This window comes from Microcaecilia unicolor, chromosome 7, assembly GCF_901765095.1.
Source record: "Microcaecilia unicolor chromosome 7, aMicUni1.1, whole genome shotgun sequence".
Taxonomy (NCBI): domain Eukaryota; kingdom Metazoa; phylum Chordata; class Amphibia; order Gymnophiona; family Siphonopidae; genus Microcaecilia; species Microcaecilia unicolor.
In genome coordinates, this window is record NC_044037.1 from 87,678,248 (window position 1) to 87,701,096 (window position 22,849).

The 22,849-nt window shown below is 40.4% G+C and overlaps 1 protein-coding gene across 1 annotated transcript in view; it reads left to right on the plus strand.

Moving 5' to 3' along the window:
* The window catches only part of PHKA1 (phosphorylase kinase regulatory subunit alpha 1), a 434,625-nt gene that overhangs the window by 322,817 nt on the left and 88,959 nt on the right, over positions 1–22,849 (plus strand). The window contains 3 exon segments of the mRNA XM_030210224.1: positions 1,385–1,500; positions 8,138–8,176; positions 10,876–10,926. Coding sequence (XP_030066084.1) covers positions 1,385–1,500; positions 8,138–8,176; positions 10,876–10,926 — 206 coding nt within the window.

The following is a 22,849-nucleotide window of genomic DNA, read 5'->3' on the forward strand; positions in this document are numbered from 1 at the left end:
ATTAGGTATTCCATTAATTGTTGTTCTACTAGTCCTTCCATTGTTTTTGTCAGTAGTGGTATTGATGCCACTGGTCTGTAATTAGTGAGTTCACTGATCTTTCTGGTGGCATCTTTAGGGATTGGAGTGAGTATGATGTTGCCCCAATACTTAGTTGACATTCTCTACATCCTACCCCTGCTTCTCTGAGATAAATTTCTCCAACTGTCCTGACTGTACAAAAGCATATCGATTTTCTTGAAAGATAAATAAAACATTTGCAAGGAAATTTAAGAAAAATGTTTGCTCATAAAGTGAGTACCTTACTTTTTAAAACAAGAAACTCTTTATGTCTTAATTATGTAGACTTAGCCACATCGGAGAAAATTTGAATACATTGACCACAAAAAAAAAGAACCTTTTTCTTTATAAAATATGCTTTTGAAATTTTTACTTTATCCAGCTCAGAGGAAAAAGAAATCAAAAGACTAGCTCTAGAATCAATAGCATCTTCAGATGTCTCAAGAAAATGAGTAAGATTAAAAGAATCCTTCTGACCAATAACATCTAGTTCTCCCTCTGGGCCTGATTAGTAGATAAACAGTATGGCTATTCTTATGTTCTTATATTCTGCCAGGTACTTGTGACCTGGTTTGGCCACTGTTGGAAGCAGGATACTTGGTAGATGGACCATTGGTCTGACCCAGTATGGCTATTCTTAGTTCTTATGCCCTGAATTCTTTTCAAGTCAGAGATCCAGGGCCCTAACCACCACCTTAATTAGAGTGGGTATAACGTTTTCAGCCAGCTCTGATGGATTATCCCAGGACAGAGCACTGTGGTCATCATCATGTTCTCCTGGGGCTTCAGCTTGTCTTTATTTATATTTTGGTTTTAGAAGTCATATTGGGCTTTGATTTACTGATATATCTGCCATAAGATACACACAATCCCAAGGATCATAGTTTCCAAGCTTGAAAGAAGAAAATAAGCAACGGTGCAATTAGATAAAGGGACAGCCCTCAGAGCAGAGAAGAAAACCACCCTCTGTGCGATCATGTGATTTCTGGGTGACCTTTACATTAGATTGACTGTCCCCTTTAAGATATGGCCCAGGAGCATGAGGCCCCAGCTTTGTGGCCTGATGCTCCTGGACAGGAAAAGCTGGAGTTATTTTTCCAGCAAGCTTTGTTATTCAATTTATATAGTAATGAAGTGTTATATATTTTTACATTTCATCATGGTGATATTCTTGATGGCATTGTAGTACATAAATGGTTTTAGTTCTTTATCCCTCAAGTTAATGTTTCAGAAATGTCATGTCCTCCATAAATGCAGTTGAATTTGTGTATTCCTGCATTGGTGAAGGTCACATTATTACATAATAGTTGTTGCTTTCCTTTAGTACGTTCTATGGATTCAGCTGTTAGCCCTGCTATTTCTATCCATGAATTTGGAGCTGTGGGAGCAACAAAAACAGAGAGAGCTGGAATCAGCAAGCTGAAGAGTGAGATGAAACAGGTAATGTATAAATCTGCAGCACTACAAAGTTTGTTATTGAATGACACTAGCTACTGCACATGTCATTTTTTTTTTAGTTTTTGAATTTTCATTGTCAGAGGGTAAATTTGAGAAGTTCGTCAAAATTAAGGCCCCAGAAATCCTCAAACTGACATGATTGGTGCAAAGCAACATCTTCCATTCTATTACACAGAGTTTTGGTAACCATACTGACTCTAGAGTAACTGGGCCCTTGTAGGTTACATAGAACCTCCTGTTGAACCCACAGAAACAAGGGTAGTACATGAGCTTTGAAGATCATGTAATTTCCTTGGTGTGACTACAAGGCAAAATTAAAGAAGCATTTATATGTAGAGAATGTTGTGTGCTGGGAATACTTACATGAAGGTCTTTTGGGGGTGTCAACAGAGCAGGAGCAACTAGGGATCTCTCCTCTTCTGCACCTCTTCTCCAGTAAACACCAGGGAGAACTCTAATGGGTGCTTGAAGGTCTTGTCATGTGGGTGAGGGCGATCTTTATGGGACAGGGTCTATTCAAAGGGATGTGTGGAATCTTTCCTAGACTACTGACACCTTAAAGGGGGCCTCTGGGAGCTAGAATTCATGGAGGACAAAAAGGACAAAATATACTCACATGGGTGACATCATCCGATGGAGCCTGGTACAGAGAACTTCCCAGCAACTTTTCTAGAAGCCTTTGGAAGACCACACCACACATGCGAGTGGACCTTCTAACCTAACACCAGGCAGTCTCTCCTCATTCATGGAGTAGTGAGGACATGCTGTTCTCTTCTAAGCTCACATATACATAGTAACATAGAAGATGACAGCAGAAAAAGACCTGCATGATCCATCTAGTCTGCCCAACAAGATAAACTCATATGTGCTACTTTTTGTGTATACCTTACCTTGATTTGTATCTGCCATTTTCAGGGCACAGACCGTAGAAGTCTGCCCAGCATTAGCCCCGCCTCCCAACCACTAGCCCCGCCTCCAACCACCGGCTCTGCTACCCAAACTCAGCTAAGCTTCTGAGGATCCATTCCTTCTGAACAGGTTTCCTTTATGTTTATCCACTATATCAATCTCCACTTTCCTAACTTAAAATACAAGCTGCTCTTTGCCTCTTCTTTTTGTTTCACGTGTCCCCATTACTGGAACGCTCTGCCATCAACGTTAAAAGAGACAACCGATCACAGACTGTTCAAGAAATCCGTAAAGACCCACCTGTTGATCGGTCTTACTCCTCTGCTGCTTGATCTTATGCATCCCCGCATTCCTTTCCACTGCTGTTTCCCTCTCTTCCCCTCATCTACTTTATACTCTGATTTACACTAGAATTATTATGTTGTACTTTTCCTCAAACATTGTATGCCACATAGAGCCTGCCTTGGAGGGATTATGTGGGATATAAATGTTCACAATAAATAAATAAATATATCTTTTTTGAGATGTTGTAACCAGAATTGAATACAATTTTCAAGATGCGGTCACACCATGGAGCAATACAAAGGCATTATAATGTCCTCTTTTTTGTTTTCCATTCCTTTCGTAATAATACCTAACATTCTATTTGCTTTCTTAGCCGCCACCGCACACAGAGAAGAGGGTTTCAACGTATCATCAACTATGATGCCGAGATCCCTTTCCTGGTCGGTGACTCCTAATGTGGAATCTTGCATTATGTAGCTATAATTTGGGTTCCTCTTTCCCACATGCATCTCTTTGCACTTGCTCACATTAAACGTCATCTGCCATTTGGATGCCCAGTCTCCCAGTCTCATAAAGTCCTCTTGTAATTTTTCACAATGCTGTTGCAATTTAACAACTTTGAATAACTTTGTGTCAACAGCAAATTTTATTACCTCACTAGTTTCTCCCATCTCTAGATCATTTATAAATATGTTAAAAAGAACAATCCCAGAACAGACCCCTGGGGAACCCCACTGTCTACCTTTCTCCATTGAGAATACTGAATATTTAACCCTACTCTGTTTTCTCCCTTTTAACCAGTTTTTAATCCACAATAGTACAATAGTCTTTCATGAGGTACTTGTCAAAAGCCTTTTGAAAATCCAGATACACAATACCGGCTCACCTTATCCACGTTTGTTCACCCCTTCAAAGAAATGTAAGAGATTGGTGAGGCAAGATTTTCCCTTCACTAAATCCATGTTGGCTTTGTCTCATTAATCCATGCTTTTGAATATGTTCTATAATTTTGTTCTTTATAGTAGTCTCTACCATTTTGCCCGGCATCGACATCAGGCTTACTGGTCAGTGCGATAAAATTGCCTGATGTGCCTACGAGGAAAATATACATAGTCAGTCTGTACATGAAGAGAAACAAAGTGAATACGTAGAAATGAAATGTTTGGAATACGGGAAGAATGATGTAATGGGTGACAAAATCCATGCTCTCATAAACACCGAGGGTAAGGTCTGAATGATTCTTGAGAAATCATATGACCAGAGGAGGGATTTGTGGAAGTGAAAGCAGGTTTTGGAAAGTAAAAGAGGAATCTGTGAAGATACCTCAGAGGAGGGATCTTTTGGCCTACCTTCAGATCTCTCTCCTTCTCACAAAAGGAGAATGTCTCCCCCTGAGAAGAACTCCTTTATCAGTTTGACATCCCCTTTAAGTTGGATGTTGAGGATGAACCCAGGGCCAAGATGTTGACTTTGATGCCCTTCCTAAGGAAGCTGTGATGGTGTCTATTTACCTCATCCTTCAGGCAGTACTAATGAAGAAGTGGGAGGCTCCCCTCTCTGTACAGCCAATTCATAAGAAGACTATGTATACAATCCAGAAGGCTCCTGGATTTGAGAAGCTCCAGCTTCTGCACCACTCCATGGTCATCGAATTTGCTCTCAAAAGGGCCAAAACCTCTAAGACTCACTCCTCGGTGTCCCCGGGGAGGGACACTAAGACTTTGGAGTCTTTTGGGAGAAAAGTGTTTCAGAATGCTATACTAGCCTCCCACATACATCCTTACCAGCTCTTTATGAGCATGCATTTGATGTCTTTAGTGAACAGTGTGGTTGAATTTGCAAGCACTTTACCACCTGAGAAGGCTGTAGAGTTGTGCCAGGTAGTAGCCAAGCAGGGGTAGCTCTGAAAGCACATGGCACGGGCAACCTATGATACTTCCGATGTGGTGTCCAGGGTCTCCACTATGGATGTTTGGATGTGTAGACCTGAAGTCAGCAGTTCAGGAGAAAGTTGTGGACATCCCCTACAGGGGTGATAATCTTTTTGATGACATGGTCGCTAACCTCATCAAAAGAGAACTGATAACATCAAGTCACTCTCTCAGCCCACTTCTGCTGAAACATCTTTTTCTAGGATGTATTCTGGTGCAGGACAAAGGAGAACCTACATCTCTCAAAGGCATAGGTGTCTTCCTTCCTCCCAACCTTCCCAGAGGTTTTGCTCCTGCCCATAGCAGCAGAGGGCTCAGAGGTCTCAACCAGCTCTCCATTCAAATCAGGGGATGAGCTTTTTGACTGATTCCAGGAGATCATAGCCACAGTAAAAAATAACTGTGCCAGATGGCCTTCTGGTAGGAGGAAAGCTGAATTTTTTAAAAAAGAAAAATGGCTCCTTATAACCTCAGTATGTCTCAGTATGGCAATTCTTATGTTCTTAAATTTAAGGATTTTTTCTCCATCTGATTTATGATTTCTTTGTAGGGATCACAGTGATACATGTTGACAGGATTGAGAAAGCTTTTTGTGGAGCTATGCGCAGAAATAACCTGTTTGGATACATTTCCCCAAGAGAAACCACTTACCTGGCAAGGAAGAACAACAGTCTGGCTGACAGGTAAAGCAGAGTGATGCAACTGCATGAATGGTTGCTCAATGAAGGAAAGGCCAGGGAGAATCTTCCAAGAGTGGACACTCCGTCAGTGGATCTCTTTATTACTCATTTGAACAACAAAGTCCCTCAGTACTGCTCCAGACTGAGATCACATGGCAGCCTAGTCTTGGATGCCTTTCTCCTTCGTTGGAAGATAGGTCTTTTGTATGTGTATTCTCCCATACTTTTCATAGGGAAAACTTTGCTGAAACTCAAGCAGGACAGAGGGAACATGATCCTCATCACTCCCTACTTGCCAAGGCAGATATGGTTCTCTCTACTTCTTTATGGTTTTCTCTACTTCTGGGGCTAGCCTCCAGATACCCTTGGAGATTGGAGTGTTTTCAAACCCTCATTACACAGAATAAGAGGTTGCTTCTGTATACCAACCTCCAGACCCTAGCCCTCATGTTTTGGATGTTGAGAGGTTAAAAGGTGGATTCTCTTCAATTGCATGAGTGTGTTTCCCATGTCCTGCTTGTTTTCAGAAGAATTCCACTAAGAGGACATGTAATTCAGGTGGAAGAGGTTTGCCATCTGGTGTGAGGGCAGGGCTCTAGATCCTTTTTCCTGTCCTTTACAAAAACTACTTGAGTACCTTCTACACTTATCAGGGTCTGGGCTTGAAACCAACTCTGGTAGGCTTCATCTCATTGCAACTGGCATTTACCATCAGCGTATAGAAGGTAAGCCCATCTCTGTATAGCCTGTAGTTGTCTGCTTCATGAGAGGTTTGCTATTACTCAAGCCCCCAAACAAATCTCCCATAGTGTCTTGGAATCTCAATGTCATTCTCATCCAGCTGATGAAAGCTCCATTTGAGCCACTTGATACTTGCCACCTGATGTTGTGGACTTGAAAAGTCTTGTTCTTGGTGAGGGTCACTTCAGCCCATGTGGTCAGTGAGCTTTAGGCCCTAGTAACCGATCCACCTTATACTAGATTGCATTATAACAGAGTAGTTCTCTGCACACATCCTAAGTTTCTTCCTAAGATAGTGGCAGAGTTCCATCTTAACCAGTCAATTGACTGCTAACATTCTTCCCCAAACCCCATGCCCATCCTGGTGAAAGTGCACTGCACACTTTGGAATGCTAGAGAGTCTTGGCCTTCTATCTTGAGTGGACTAAAGCCCATAGACAGTACTCCTAGCTTTGTGTTTCTTTCAACACTAACAGGATGGAGGCATCCATCAGTAAATGCACTTTATCCAGTTGGCTAGCGACTTCATCTCCTTTACTTATGCCCAGGCTGGACTGACTCTGGAGGATTATGTCATGGCTCATTATGTCAGCCATAACTGCGTAGGTCGCTCACTTGAGGTCAGCCTCCATAGAGGAGATTTGAAAATCTATAATGTGGTCACCATTTAGTATGTATTTGATCATCTGAGCATGGATTCATGTCCCACAACTGTCTCAGCCCTTTAGAATTTATTTGGGGTCTAAAATCCAACTCCACCACCCCCCTAAGCCCATTTTTCTCTTTCTGTTCTGGATTGTTTTTTTTTTTTTTTTTTTTATGTGGTTTGGCCTTAGCCTGCCTTCCCCCCTTTTTCTTTTAAACAGACTGGTAGCTAGGGGTTCCCATATGTGAGTGTATTGTATCCTGCTTGTCCTCAGAGAAAATTAGGTTACTCGCCAGTAGCAAGTGTTCTCTAATGACAGCAGGACACACATTCTCACATACCCTCCCACCTCCCCTAAGAGTTCTATTCTATTAGCTTGTATAATATTAGCTTGCAGAGTAGACTATCTGGTCCTGCCTAGCGGCGACGAGTGGAAACATGCATACACATTTGCGGTTTAGTCTTCCAAAGGCTTGTAGAAAAGTTGCTGAGAAGTTCTCTGCACCGTGCTCCACCGGATGACATAACCCATATGTGAGAATATGTGTCCTGCTGTCCTTGGAGAACACCTACTACAAGTGAGTAACTTCGCTTTATCTTTCCCAAAATAACACAGCTTGCAAGGTTAAAGGTAATCTTTTTGCCTAATAATGAAATGCTTTGTATCTCATTATATTTCTGTTGAACTACAAAAATATGTGTTAAGGACAAATAATGGATTACCATATATACTAGACTATAAGTCGATCTCATGTTTAAGTTGAGGGCAGTTTTAGGACTGAAAATTCCAAAATTGGTGTTACCCATGTAGAAGTCGAAGCCACACACACTTCTTCCTACCTCATTCACTTTTCACTGCCTCACTCACACCTCTTCCCAGCCAGCATGTCCTTCTCTCTGCCTCATTCACACCCCTTCCCAGCCAGTATGTCCTTCTCCTTGCCTCACTCACACCCCATCATACAGATTCAGCATGCCCTCTGTGCTGCTTCCTACGACACACAAATAGGAGTGTAATTTTCTTAGTGTAATCATAGGTTATAAATATATGAATTTGTACCTTGGGAGGGATACCAACATATGGAGAGGCTCTGAGCATAGCTGCGGGTGATGGACATGGTTCTCGCAAGTACCGAAGCCAAGGGGCCAACTATGCTAGACAACCCGTTTTTTGGATGGTTTTTCTAGCACTAATTTCTCTACTTATAGTCAAGTATGTACTGTATTGTGCTCTTTAGCACATATTATTTGGGAAAATAATGTGCATTATCCCATTAATGCACATTAATTACTATGGCCCTAAATCGGGATTCTGCCCTTCCAGTAAACTGAAGACTTAACCTTAACATCTCTTGGACTGCAGCCCAGTTTTGTTACTGTGATCTTAATACATGTACATATGTGCTGAACTCTTTTTACTTTTACAGCTGGATAAGCGTAGGCAATCTCTCGCGTCTGAGGGAAAGGTGAAATGACATAACTTTTCATCTTCCTAATGCTGTCACAATAATGATGCACCTGGAGCTTCACAGCATGCATGAGCTGTTCTGTTTTGCTCTAAAATGAGGCAGAGAGAGAGAGAGCGCTGGTGTTCTGATTTCCATGTTTGGGCAATGTTTGGGTGCTTAAAGTAATCCTTTCTTAGCTCATCAATTCAGAGGAATTACTGCTATATAACACTAATGGCTCTGAGTTACACAAAATACTATGTAACATTGGATGATGTGTTATGCCCTTAAATGCAGCATTTTACTCAGTGTTAGAGAGTAATTTCATAACAGGGCACCTATGTTACTTGTCAAAGTGCCTGTTTCATGAAGGTAACATTGGCATCTATGTGTCTTTTATAAATTAGGCACCCAAAACTATTCCAAGTAGATTTTAAATGTTCTTACACATATTACACCTGTTTGGAGGCAGCTGCAAATATGTGTATGTACTGTATTCTGTGTATGTATATGAATATTGCATATTGCAACTGTACTCCCAGGAACACATATGTGTGAGTATCATATAAAATGCACCATTTGTGTGCTTTTCACATGTGTATAGTTCTCATCTAATATAATAATTTGCACCTCCAACGTTCTGAAGCTGACTGCCAGGAAGTTGAAGCCTGGTTCGTAATGTCTGAAGCCTTCCGGTGACGTCACCGTGTTGCCTGGGAAACCGCAACGCGTCTCAGAGTATCAACTCAAACGTCACCTGGAAGCTGGGCAAGCTCTCTTTCAACACTGTGCACAAGCCGTTGAGGAATCAGCCTATAAAAAGCCCAATGCAGTCCACCGCTGTAAAGTTGTTTCTGTTGCACGGCGGATGCCTCCCCAGTTGCCTCCCCGACAGTGCAGCTCCGGTCACTTTTTCAGCGCCCACAACTGCTAGCCAGCATCTCCTCTCCTCTGCTGTTCTTTAGGGTTTCTCCTTGGGCCAGCTGCATCACCCCGATGCTGTCTCCTGCCGAGCACCACTTCCGGACCGCCACGGCAGCGTTAACAGGGGGGGCTGTAGTAGAAGTTACGGGTGGCCTCACCCAGTGTCCCGAAATTGCAAGTGGAACACTGTCAGCACCACCAGGTACAGTGGGGGAGCAAGACCTGGGGCAGGACTATGGGCAAGCAATCTGGGAGCTTAATTCAGGGTCTCACAGCCGGGGGTTGTGGGAAACAACTCCTAGAGGCCATTTTGGTTGGCAGCCCATAATGTAGTGTTTAAAGGAAGCAGAAGTAATGTCATGCACATTTCTGGAGCATGTAATAAAACATTGATGAATGGGGGCAGGGGAGGGAGGAATTTTCTGGATATGGGTAGATGTAGGAGAGGGCAGGGGTGAATGGAGAGTTTGTGGACATGGATGGAGGGGAGGGCAGGGGAGAGAGGAGAATTGCTGGACATGGATGGATGGAGGGGAGGGAAGTCAGGAAGGAGATGCTCATGGATGGAGGGGAGGGAAGAGAGGAGAAATGCTGGACATGGATTGAGGGGAGGGAAGAGAGGAAAAATGCTGGACATGGATGGAGTCTGCATACTCTTTAAAATACTATAAATAAAAACCACAAAAAAAGAAAGATTAAAACAAAAAACAACATAGATGAAACAATCCGTATCTCATACCCCTGGAGCATATTACTCATTATACACCCTTCCCAATTATTACTTATCATGACAGAACATTTCTCCTAACGGTTCCATTAAAAACATAATCACCATTACTTAATAACTTTGCTAGCACCCGTTTCATTTGTGTTTTTCTAGGTAGAAAAGCTTGGCCTAGACATGCATGAAAACTTTTTGTGAACAGCTTAGTCGCCTGTCTAGGATTAATTTTGTGGTATATCAAACGTATAAATAAATAAAATTGCTACCCAATTACAGGTACAGGTAGGTAATCTGAAACATAGGAAGATTAAGAGGCCTGTTTACTAAGCTGTACTAACTGTTATAATGGGTGCCACACTAACACATAATATGGTACATTGGCAGTTAATGCACAGTAATTTCTGCATTAACTAATGCAGAACAAGGTAGAGAATGGATAGAGAATGGGCAAGGACTGTGCCTTACAGTTAACATGTGGTAAGTTATCACACATTAACTGTTAAAGTGACTGATAACTCAAAACTATTTTTGCATTGCTTCATCTGCCATTCTGTTAATGTGCAGTTAAGAAATTGCTCTGCGTTAACTAAATGGCAAAATGTTGGGATCACCTCCAACAGGTCACACGGAGGCTTTGCAGTTAATGCATATAAATTGTGGTCATTAACCCATAGTAACTGCAAAATCTTACTGTATTTTAGTGAATTGGCCACTAAGTGACTTGTCTGAAGTCACATACAGTCAGTGGCAGAGGGAAAACCAAATTCTCTGGAGTCCTTCTGACACCTAGTTCAAATTTCTAATTATTAGAATAGATCATTGAGCTACAGCTCCCACTTAACTAACTAGCCATTGTGCTTTATACTCTCCTCTAATGCTTTCATCTTAAATTTTGGTTAAATTAATTTAATTTGGTCTCTAGTGTGCTGCTGTATGTCATTGACTTCTCATCCATAACCCTTCAGTCTTGATACTGAATGACTTGTGGACTAACTACTAATTATGAGAGGTATTTTTTCTGTAAGAATGTTTTCAATCTAAATTGGCTCTCATTTGTTTTATTTTCTAGTCTTCCAACTTCCAGTCGTTGGATTCAGACTTCATTTCACAGACTTCCTTGGTAATTACTTCCAAGTTTAAAGTTGACCAAGGGGGATATAAAATTTCATGTACATCATTCTGGCTACCTCTGAAGCTTGTCATGCATGTGTATTGGAATAATTCACCTACTACATTAGACAATATGATATAATAGTAAAAAAAGTTAATCTGGTGTTTTGTAGCAAATTACTATATCACAAAAACAAAAGCAAAAAAGCTTTTGATCATGTTTGCTTAAGGAAACTCAAATAAAGCACACAGCACAGCATGACAAAAAACTACTAGGCAAATATTGATGATTAGTTCTAGGTTCTAGCCATTAATCTGTGTATTTCTGGTTGCATTAAAGTGTTTTAATGATTTATGATTTTAAGAAGAGTATAGCTACTTCTAGGTAGGTTGTTGGCATTTCTGGTGCCTGGACATCAAGGTCAGTGCTAGGATTTTTGCACTCTATTTCTTCTCTTTTCCCTTCCCACCTTACCCTCAGTGCAGCATCTCCCTTTTCTCTTACCCTTCCCCCTCCCATCCAGCATCTCCCTTTTCTCTCCCCTGTATTTGCACAGCAGTTTAGAAATTTGTATATACTGGTGGTCTCAAGTGGAAATTGTAACCAGAATGTAAGATTCTAGCCATTATCTTCACAAGAAATACTGACAGTTCACCAACTGCTTCCTGTATATTGCAGTGTGTGGTGAGTTGAAATAATGAGTATGTTCCCGCACTTATTTCATGATGAAAGGGGTGACAACTCTGAAGTTCTATTTGTTTTGTATCATTTCTTATACCTTTTCAGTCTGCAATCATAGGTCATGCTGAGGGCTCTTTGGAAAGAGTTTCTGTAACTTTCTACTCAGGATTTGTTGTGACTCTGTAGGAAGACAGGTCTCCAGTGTTTTGATAGAACAAGAGAATTACAAGCGTTGCCTTGAAGAGTGTATGGCTGCACACACAGACAAGCTGTACACAATTCTCAGCAGTTTTCCTTTTGCTCCTTGCAGTAGTCAGTACTTCGTATTCTTCCACCTTTGTTTACAGAACTTAGCCTGTAAAATAGTACTAAATGCAATACATAATTTGTAGAACCAAACCACTATATTTCCCTTTTTGGGGGTTTTGTAATTTTTAAATGCATCACAAATGTATTGGTTATTGTCAAATGTGAAATGCGGTTAGGTTCTCAATCTTCCCAAAAAGATGCATAAAGACTGAGAAACCAACTGTCAGCTAACTAAGTATATATATATGTATATGTATATAGTGCAGTACATGGTGGCAAGAGCCTCATTCCATCACACATCACTATACATTCTAACTACACTTAAAAGAAATCATTAATTGAAATTAGTAGAGCTGCTTAGTTTCACTGCTTCCATACCCTAGATTTTATTGTTTTGTTTCTTTATTAGCTTTATTATAGCAAATCCTATCCATTTGGTTTACAAATTGATCACTACAATAATATTAACAGGGAGAAAACAAAAGGATGAAAATATTCATATAAGTTCAGGATGGGAAAAGATAAAAGAGAGGGTGCTAGAGACAGCCACATGAGATGGCACCTGTAGTCATCTAGCCCAGCAGGCATTACCCCACTGCAATAACCAGTATCAGAATAGCTTCATGGTTTAAAAAAACAAACAAACAGCAAAAGCCTTTCACGGGAAAAAAAAAGGTTTTGGTGCTACTTTACATTTCCTTTCAGAAAGCTCAAGTTGAAGATCAGGGGTTAATAAATTCTCTAAGGACAAACAGGACACTATATACCACATTTCCCATTTGGGTGACGTAATCCGGTGGAGCCCGGCACTGACACCAGCGGTCTGGAATCTTCAGAAGCACCACATTGCTCATGCACAGGTGCCTTCCTGCCCGATGTGATTGTGTGGGACCAGTAGTCATTTTTTTCCCACGGAGCAGAGCAGTCATCTTGTCAGCTCTCCTCGGTGCGTCTTCTTGTCATATATTTTTTATGCCTTCCCTAGCAGTACACTGAACCTTTTTTCTTTCCTTTTTTCATTTATTTCAATTTTTATTTCCCATTTTAGTTTTCTTAGTTTTGTTGGCCTGTTAAATTTTCTTTTATTTATGCGTGGCTCCTTCAGCCCTCTTAGCCTGAGCACGCAGTCAGGTTTCTTTGTGTTAAAAAAAAATTGAGCAGTTTTGATTTTGCTTTGTCTATTTTCCTTCCAATGTCACTTAAAACTCCAAGTGGTTTTTAAAAGGTGTACTAGGTGCGGTAAGACCATCTCTGTGACTGATACACACAAGTGGTGTTGCCATGCCTAGGACCTGATCACACAGCTTCTAATTGTCATCTCTGTTCTAAAAGGCAGAAGAGGACACAGAAAAGTTGAGAGGCCCTGCGCAAGAAACTTTTTGGTGCTTCTAAGTATGGTCCATTGACTCTTCAGCATCAAAAGCATCGGTCCTTATGGCTGGAAAACAGTAGACTGGTGAACCTGATGTTAGGACTTGGCAATATAGTAGAAGCTAGGCTAAACAACTAAGGGCCCAATATTCAAAAAAGCCAAACACTTAAATTTAGGCTCCTAAGATAGGTTCCTTAATTTGTCTCCTATTTTCAGTGAACCTTAGCATCCTAAGGGCTGTTTTTCCTGCATCTGGTAAAAGCCAAAAAACCCCCCCCAAAAAACAAAAAACTGGCCATGCAGTAAGAACTCTTATCGCTTGGCCTTTTGGTGGGGAGCCCTTACCACCACCCACTGAGGTGGCGATAAGGGCTCCTATGCTAACCTGGTGGTAACCAGGCAGCTAGCAGTGAAGTCTGATTACTGCTGGGTTATCACCGCGCAAGCCATTTCCAAGGGTTTTCTTTTTCCCCAGAAATGTTGCACATATGGGGCAGTACTACCAACAGCAGCCACGTTCGGCTGGCGGTAGTCTCAGAAGGGTGAGCGGTAAGCTCATGTTGGGGTTACAGTCACTCTGTAAAAGGGCCCCTTAGTTTTCAACTGAAAATTCATTTAAATTTAAGCCTGACATGCCTAGATTTAGGAGCCTAATGCTGAACATCAGTGCTAAACTCCTAATTTTATTTCCCTAACCTAATTCCACCTCTGTTGTCATCTACATTTTAGGATCCTAAATTTAGAATCCTCATGAAATATGGAGCATAAATTTAGGCATGCAGTTCTAGCAAATTTTCAGAGGTTAGTTTAGGAGCCTAAACCCTTTAAATACTGGCCTCAAAATTACTATCTTGTAAATAGGCATGGTTTAATGAGAATGAGTATACATGGGTTTAGTAAAGGCAAGTCTTGTCTTACCAATTTATTACATTTTTGTTTTGAAGGTGCAGACAAACATGAATAAAGGTGAATTGGTTGATAATGGTGTATCTGAATTTTCAGAATGCATTTGACAAATTTCCTCAGTAAAAAAACTCACATGAAATTAAACAGTAGAGGGAGAGGAAGAAATATCTTTTTGGTGGATTTGTAGGCGCAATACAGATAACACACTTTTGGGTGTGTTATTGGAGTGCATGACAGTATAAATTCAGAATGAAATAGTTCCTAAACAAGACTAACCCTAGTCGGAGAGGTGTCAGATGCAAATGTAGTACCCTCATCCTTAGATCCAAGCCCACTGTGCCAAAATAATAGTAGGAACCAAGTCCACACCCAAGTGTCATAAAAATAGGGCAATTAGTTATTTACAGTATCAGCAAATATACAAAAAGCAGGAACTGAAGACAAATCCAATCTCATTACAGAAATAGCTTAGAGTAAAAGCACATAAATCCCTAACTAGACTCTAAAGTACAAATAGTCACTCTGACCCACAGAGCATTAATACAAAGGTATATGGCACATACAACATGATGCAGGCCTCCATATGTCAGCGTGTCCCTCAGATGGTCAGTCTGGTCCAACATAGGTCTGCTCCAACGGGTGGGATGTTGACACAGCAGCCGTTATCTCTGATAAGAGCCCCTTTTTATAGAGAAATCACAAGCTGTAGCTGTTCAGCTGACGTATTTTCTGACCTTGTGATTGACATACACAAATATTGTTATTCCTCATTTTTATTATTTCAGGGGCCACATGATTGTCTCACTGGCACCACGTTCAGGGGCACCTTGACAAGAGTAGAAGAAGCCAACTACAAGCTCCAAGATAATCAACAGCAGTTTATTATGTAGACACAATGAACCCAACACGGACCGTGTTTTGACACTTAAACCTTGCTCAGGTGTTCTTGTTAAGCCAACAGAGAGAGCATAAATGTGGATAATGTGTAAAATCATCAGCAATTGACTCAGTGAGTCAGCATTTCAAACAGCAAAAAACTGCCCTCTGAAAAAAACTGCTGCTGATTATCTTGGAGCTTGTGGTTGGCTTCTTCTACTCTTGTGAACTATCTTTGATCACCTGTGGAAGGATTTTTTCCTGGTTTGTTTGTTTTGTGCACATTGACTAAGTGTCAGGGTTTCATAAACAACGAACAGCTTTGCCAGCCACAGCATCTCTCCAAGAGTCCTTGGCTGTCATAGCTATGACATCAATTCTGATAACAACTTTGTTGTCCTGGAACATTGGGAACCCTATCTGCAGCATTCTGTCCGTGTACAAAATCGTAGCTTCATGAATCAACAGGCTTATAGATGAAATGTCTGAGTTTTCATATAATAATCAGGTTGTTAATGCTGGATAGTGCCATGCATTTAAGATGCAGTTTGCTATACAAAAACATACATGGCTGTACATAGTGCTTCATGGTGCTTGCATTGCTCCTACAGATTGGAAACTGGCTAAAAGAAAAACTGAAAGGACTGAATGGTCAGTTTTGTACTTGGTAAAGGATCAATTGTGACATGCTCCTTAGGATCTGTACCGAGTCTAACATATTCATAAGTAATCAGCAGAAATGAATAACAAATAAGATAATCAAATTTGTGGATAACAAAAAATTATTCAAAGTCATTAAAAAAGCAGATGGCTGTGAGAATTTTTAGAAGGATATTGTAAGACTTGGAGACTGGGCATCTAAATGGCAGACAGAAGTATAGACAAGTGCAAAATGATGCACATAAGGAAAAATAATCTCAACTATGATTCCAAAATACTGTGTTTTCAGATAGGAGCCATCACTCAAGAAAAAGATCGTTGAGTCATTGTGAACAATATCGTGAAATTTCTGGACCAGTGTGCTGCAGCTGGTAAAAGAAAAAAGCAAAGAGGATTATTCAAAGAGTAAAGGAGAACAAAACCTAAGAATATCATTATGTATCTGTGACCACATCTTGAATATTATGTGCAGTTTGGTTACCCTGTCTCAAAAAGGATATAGCAGAACTAGAAAAGGTTCAGAGTATAGTGACAAAAATAAAGGGGATGGAACACCACCCTTATAAACTTTACAAATATTCTTGTATTCCGCAATCACCTTATAAGTTCTATGCAGATTACACTTGAAAGAAACCAGCCATTTACTGGGAACACCAATCTGAATAACCAATAGTATACAAATACTTTCAAGTAATTACAAATTCAGAAATTTCCTAAACAAGTAGGTTTTCAATGTCTTCCTAAATGTTACGTAATTCTTTATAAGTCTAATTTGTCTAGGAAGAGAATTCCAAATGACTGCAGCTTGTTATAGAAAACTTGAAGTAAAGATGGATTTATATTTCAACCTCTTCAGAACAGGGAAATGTAATATCATAATATCTTGAAACCATCTATTATTGAAAGGCATCTGAACCAACTTGGACAATGGAGCCTGACCATAAAATGTTTTAAGAACTATAATACATATCTTAAAACAACTTCGGGCTTCGACTGACAACCAATGCTGACCTATCAATAGAGGAGTTAACTCTGTTGTATGTAAGCACATGGTGTATTAGATGTGCTGCTGTGTTTTGAACAAAGAGAGGCTAATCAGGGATTTTGTATTGGAAAAGAGATGGCAAAGGAGATATGACAGTTTATAAAATTATGATAAGGATTGATTGTTTAACCTTTTCAGACAATACTAAAACAAGAAGATACTACATGAAATTAATGACAAGCAGATTGTAAAAAGTTATTTTTTTTTCATAATGTAGAATCTGTTGCCAGAGGATGTGGTCAAAGTGACTAACGTACCTGCTGTACACCACCTTGGAATCTCTTCATAAAGGCGGAGTGGAGGAGAGGCCTAGTGGTTAGGGTGGTGGACTTTGGTCCTGGGGAACTGAGAAACTGAGTTCATGCTCAGGCAGCTCCTTGTGACTCTGGGCAAGTCACTTAACCCTCCATTCCCCCATGTAAGCCGCATTGAGCCTGCCATGAGTGGGAAAGCGCGGGGTACAAATGTAACAAAAAAAAAAAAAAAAAAAAATATATATATATATATATATATATATATATATAGTGGTGGTCAAAAGAGATTTGGTCAAGTTCTCCTGAAGGAAGGGTTCATAAAACATTAGCAGCCAGGTAGAGCCCTTGTTTATCCCTTGAAATGAGCTATGCAAAAATAGATCTACTTTTTAGGATGTTAAGTATTTGTGACCCAGACTGGTCACTGCCGGAGGACGGGTGCTGGGCTTGATGGACCTTTGTATGATTCAGCATGGCTTTTCTTATGCTCTTAAAACCAGGTGCAGGTTACAGGCCAGCTGCATGAAAAATTATAACTGGATAAAACAAACATTCAGACTTTCACAATAAAGGAAGATTAACATAAAAAGAATTTTAAAAGTCATCTGTAATATTGACTAGGAAAGCAAAAATTCAGAAATCAGTGCTGAATAATTTTGGCTAGTAAATACAAAAATATTAAGTAATCAAAAAAACTCTTTAGTGTTAACATGCTATTCGCAAGGAGGAAACATCATAGTAAGTTGAGGTGCAAGAATCATATGACATTGTTCCTAGAGGGTGGTATAGATCTGTCTCAAATGTTTGGCATTTGTGAGTTGCTGCTGTAGCATAACACCTAGTTGTGTGTATTTTGTGGCATTTTTATATGTATCAATTTGTGATCTTTCTTTTCTTCCCACAGATCAGTCCAGAACCTGTGGGTTATGTCCATCAACCAGTGAATGGAGACAGAGAATGAAAGTAGTTCCTCATGATTTGTCCCTTTAAGGGTATTGTGCAGCTCTGGAACCTTCAGTATTTTCAATACTTATCCAATGTATCTATTTTTATGCACTGGCCACGATGGACCTTTACTTTCCATTTCTGGTGGATGGCTTCAGAACTCACCTGTTGTTTGCCGACTTCATATATCTGTATTGTCTTCTAGTAATTGGGAGGCTATGGATTCATCCATGCTTCTTGTGGAGGATATGGAGTAATTGTCTACTGGTTAGATTTGCAAGTTTGATCTAGTCCAGTGAGCCAAGAGTGGCCATTTTAAATATTTACAATTTAGTCCAGTGAGCCAAGAGTGGCCATTTTAAATATTTACGATTCTCAGCAGATAGCTTTTCAGTTTGTTACTGTGCTGCAGCTTCTGCTATATATATTCCTTCCAGTACTGCATTTTTGGCAACATCAACCAGATTCTCATTGTTTTTTGTTCTGTCCTCTCATTGCTCAGGGTGCCCTTTCTTGCTCCCTGTGTTGCATGTCGAGTTCTTAGCCACACTTCCTACTCATTGTAGGAACTTTCAAATCTCCCTTCAGAACATGCTCTGCTTCAATCTGAGGATAGTATCTATCCAGGCTATTATAGCTGATTTCCTTGAGTGTCTATTGGTCAGCCTTCAAGATGGTTAATAATCTTCTGGCAGAGCGTGGTAGTACATGCTGCTCTGTGCATCCTCTATTTCTTTTCTGTGGCCATCATTCTGTGTTTTTTCATTTTTTGGCTCATTTGCATTATCTTACTTCAAAGTCTCAGCCGTATCCCTTGGCTAAATTCAAGCTTTCTTCCTCTATTCAGCATTTCAGACCTCTTGAGGCCTCAGATATCTTCTCCTCCTGCTGCTCTATGCTGCTATTATTTCAGGGGTATCTCTTGCTGCTTAGGGATCCTTTCCTACCCTAGTTGTGAACTGCTTTTCTAACATCCTACAAGTTCAGGCCAAACATATTCCGCGAATTAGAAAAGAAAGATGGAAGTCCAAAAGACAGCCGGCATGGTTGAAAAGTGAGGTGAAGGAAGCTATTAGGGCTAAAAGAAACGCCTTCAGAAAATGGAAGAAGGGGAACCGTCTGAAAATAACAAGAAGCAGCATAAGGAGTGTCAAAGCAAATGCAAGGCGCAGATAAAGAAGGCCAAGAGGGATTATGAAAAAAAGCATTAGAGCCAAAAAAACATCAAAAAAAATTTTTCGGTATATTAAAAGCAGGAAGCCGGCAAAAGAATCAGTTGGGCCGCTGGATGACCGAGGGGTAAAAGGGACGATCAAGGAAGATAAAGACGTAGCGAAGAGCTTGAATGAATTCATTGCTTCGGTCTTCACCGAGGAAGATTTGGGTGGGATACTGGTGTCGGAAATGGTATTTCAAGCGGACGAGTCAGAGAAACTTACTGACTTCACGGTAAACCTGGAGGACGTAATGGGGCAGTTCAGCAAACTGAAGAGTAGCAACTCTCCTGGATCGGATGGTATTCATCCTAGTGTACTGATAGAACTGAAAAATGAGCTTGCCGAGCTACTGTTAGTGATATGCAATTTATCCTTAAAATCGAGCGTGGTACCGGAAGATTGGAGGGTGGCCAATGTAACGCCGATTTTTAAAAAAGGTTCCAGGGGAGATCCGGGAAATTATAGACCGGTGAGTCTGACGTTGGTGCCGGGGAAAATGGTAGAGGCTATTATCAAAAACAAAATTACAGAGCACATCCAAGAACAATGGATTACTGATACCAAGTCAGCACGGCTTTTGTGTGGGGAAATCTTGCCTGACCAATTTAGTTCAATTCTTTGAAGGAGTAAACAAACATGTTGACAAAGGGGAGCCGGTTGATATTGTGTATCTGGATTTTCAAAAGGCGTTTGACAAGGTACCTCATGAAAGGCTAAAGAGGAAATTGGAGGGTCTTGGGATAGGAGGAAATGTCCTATTGTGGATTAAAAACTGGTTGAAGGATAGGAAACAGAGAGTGGGGTAAATGGGCAGTATTCACAATGGAGAGGGGTAGTTAGTGGGGTTCCTCAGGGGTCTGTGCTAGGACCACTGCTTTTTAATATATTTATAAATGATTTAGAGATGGGAGTAACTAGCGAGGTAATTACATTTGCTGATGACACAAAGTTATTCAAAGTTGTTAACTCGCGACAGGATTGTGAAAATTTACAGAAGGACCTTACGAGACTTGGAGACTGGGCGGCTAAATGGCAGATGACGTTTAATGTGAGCAAGTGCAAGGTGATGCATGTGGGAAAAAAGAACCTGAATTATAGCTACGTCATGCAAAGCCGTGCTCACTTGTCCTTTAGATTGTAAGCTCTTTGAGCAGGGCCTGGCCTTTTATGTTAAATTGTACAGCGCTGCGTAACCCTAGTAGCGCTTTAGAAATGTTAAGTAGTAGTAGTAAGTAGTAGTAGTAGTAGTCGTGCAAAGTTCCACGTTAGGAGTTATGGACCAAGAAAGGGATCTGGGTGTCGTCGTCGATAATACACTGAAACCTTCTGCTCAGTGTGCTGCTGCGGCTAGGAAAGCAAATAGAATGTTGGGTATTATTAGGAAAGGTATGGAAATAAATAAAACAGGTTTGAGGATGTTATAATATTGTATCGCTCCATGGTGCAACCGCACCTTGAGTATTGTGTTCAATTCTGGTTGCCGCATCTCAAGAAAAATATAGTAGAATTGGAAAAGGTGCAGCGAAGGGCGACGAAAATGATAGCGGGGATGGGACGACTTCCCTATAAAGAAAGACTAAGGAGGCTAGGGCTTTTCAGCTTGGAGAAGAGACGGCTGAGGGGAGACATGATAGAGGTATATAAAATAATGAGTGGAGTGGAACAGGTGGATGTGAAGCGTCTGTTCACGCTTTCCAAAAATACTAGGACTAGGTGGCATGCGATGAAACTACAGTGTAGTAAATTTAAAACAAATCGGAGAAAATCTTTCTTCACCCAACGCATAATTAAACTCTGGAATTCGTTGCCGGAGAACATGGTGAAGGCGGTTAGCTTAGCAGAGTTTAAAAAGGGGTTAGACGGTTTCCTAAAGGACAAGTCCATAAACCGCTACTAAAAGGACTTGGGCAAAATCCACAATTCCAGGAATAACATAAATAGAATGTTTGTATGTTTGGGAAGCTCTCCAGGTGCCCTTGGCCTGGATTGGCCGCTGTCGTGGACATGATGCTGGGCTCGATGGACCCCTGGTCTTTTCCCAGTGTGGCATTACTTATGTACTTATGTTATGTACTTATGATCTGTAGGACAAAAAGGAAAGAAAAAATTATGTTTCTTACCTGATAATTTTCTTTCCTTTAGTCCCAACAGATCATTCCAGATGCCCATCCTTTCTATGTGTATTCATTTGAGCCTATTTTTAACCATTTTCATAGTAGTGCAGTTTGCTTAATAATAGGCTTTGGATTTATATCTCATCTTCCTTACATCATATTTCCCTCATGAAAAAAAAGTTTTCTAGCGTTAGTGGCTTTTCACAATGAACTTCCTTTGCTGTGCCTGTCTTAAAGCTCTTGACTTGACCACTTGGTTGATGATTTCTATTATGACTTCTTTGGTTGTAGTTTATCTAACACACTATTTTTTAGTGTCTGCCTTATCTTCTACAGCCTCATAAGGTTAAGTTGGCTCTCTATTCTTTAACCTGTGAATATTTTACATTGTGTATGTCACCACCATTGCTTTATCATAAATAAATGTGAAATACTGAAGGTTCTGGAGCTGCACAGTACTGTTAAAGGGACAAATCACTGAGGAAGATTTGGGATAGATACTGGTGCCAGAAGTGGTATTCAAAGCTGACAAGTCAGACAAACTGAATGAAATCTATGTAAACCTGGAGGATGTAATGATGTAATTTGACAAATTGAAGAGTAGCAAATCTCCTAAGAGTACTGATAGAATTGAAAAATGAACTTGCAGAACTATTATTAGTAATATGTAATTTATCTTTAAAATCAAGCGTGGTACTGGAAGACTGGAGGGAGGCCAATGTAATGCCGATTTTTTAATAAAGATTCCGGGAAATTATAGACTGGTGAGCCTGATGTTGATGCCAGGCAAATGGTAGACACTATTAGAACAAAATTACAGAGCATATTCAAAAGCATGGATTCATGAAACAAAGCCAACATGGATTTAGTGAAGGGAAATCTTGCCTCGCCAGTCTATTAGATTTCTTTGAAGGGATAAACAAACATGTGGATAAAGGTGAGCTGGTCAGTATTGTATATGTGGATTTTCAAAAGGCTTTTGACAAAGTACCTCGTGAAAGGCTTCAGAGGAAATTGGGGAGTCATGGGATAGGAGGTAATGTCCTATTGTGGATTAAAGCTGCTTAAAACATAGAAAACAGTGAGTAGGGTTAAATGGTCAGTATTCTCAATGGGGAAAGGTAGATAGTGGAGTTCCCCAGTGGTCTGTGCTGGGACTGCTGCTTTTTAACATACAGTAGTACCTCGGTTTTCGTTGATGTCGGTTTTCGTCGGTTTTGGATTTCGTTGATTTTTTTCAACGAGAAAGTTGTCTCAGTTTTCGTTGGTTGCCTCGGATTTCGTCAAAAAAGAAGGACGTCCATCTCTCAATTTGTATTGGAAGATGGACGTCCTCCCGATTTTGGGCGTCCTCGTTAATTGCCTCGGTTTTCATCGGTTTCGGATATCGCCGATTGTTTTCAGACGAATTATCGACAAAAACCGAAGTTTCACTGTATTTATAAATGATCTAGCGATGGGAGTAGCTAGTGAGGTAATTACATTTGCTGACGACACAAAGTTATTCAAAGTTGTTAAATCGCAAAAGGATTGTGAAAAATTACAAGAGGACC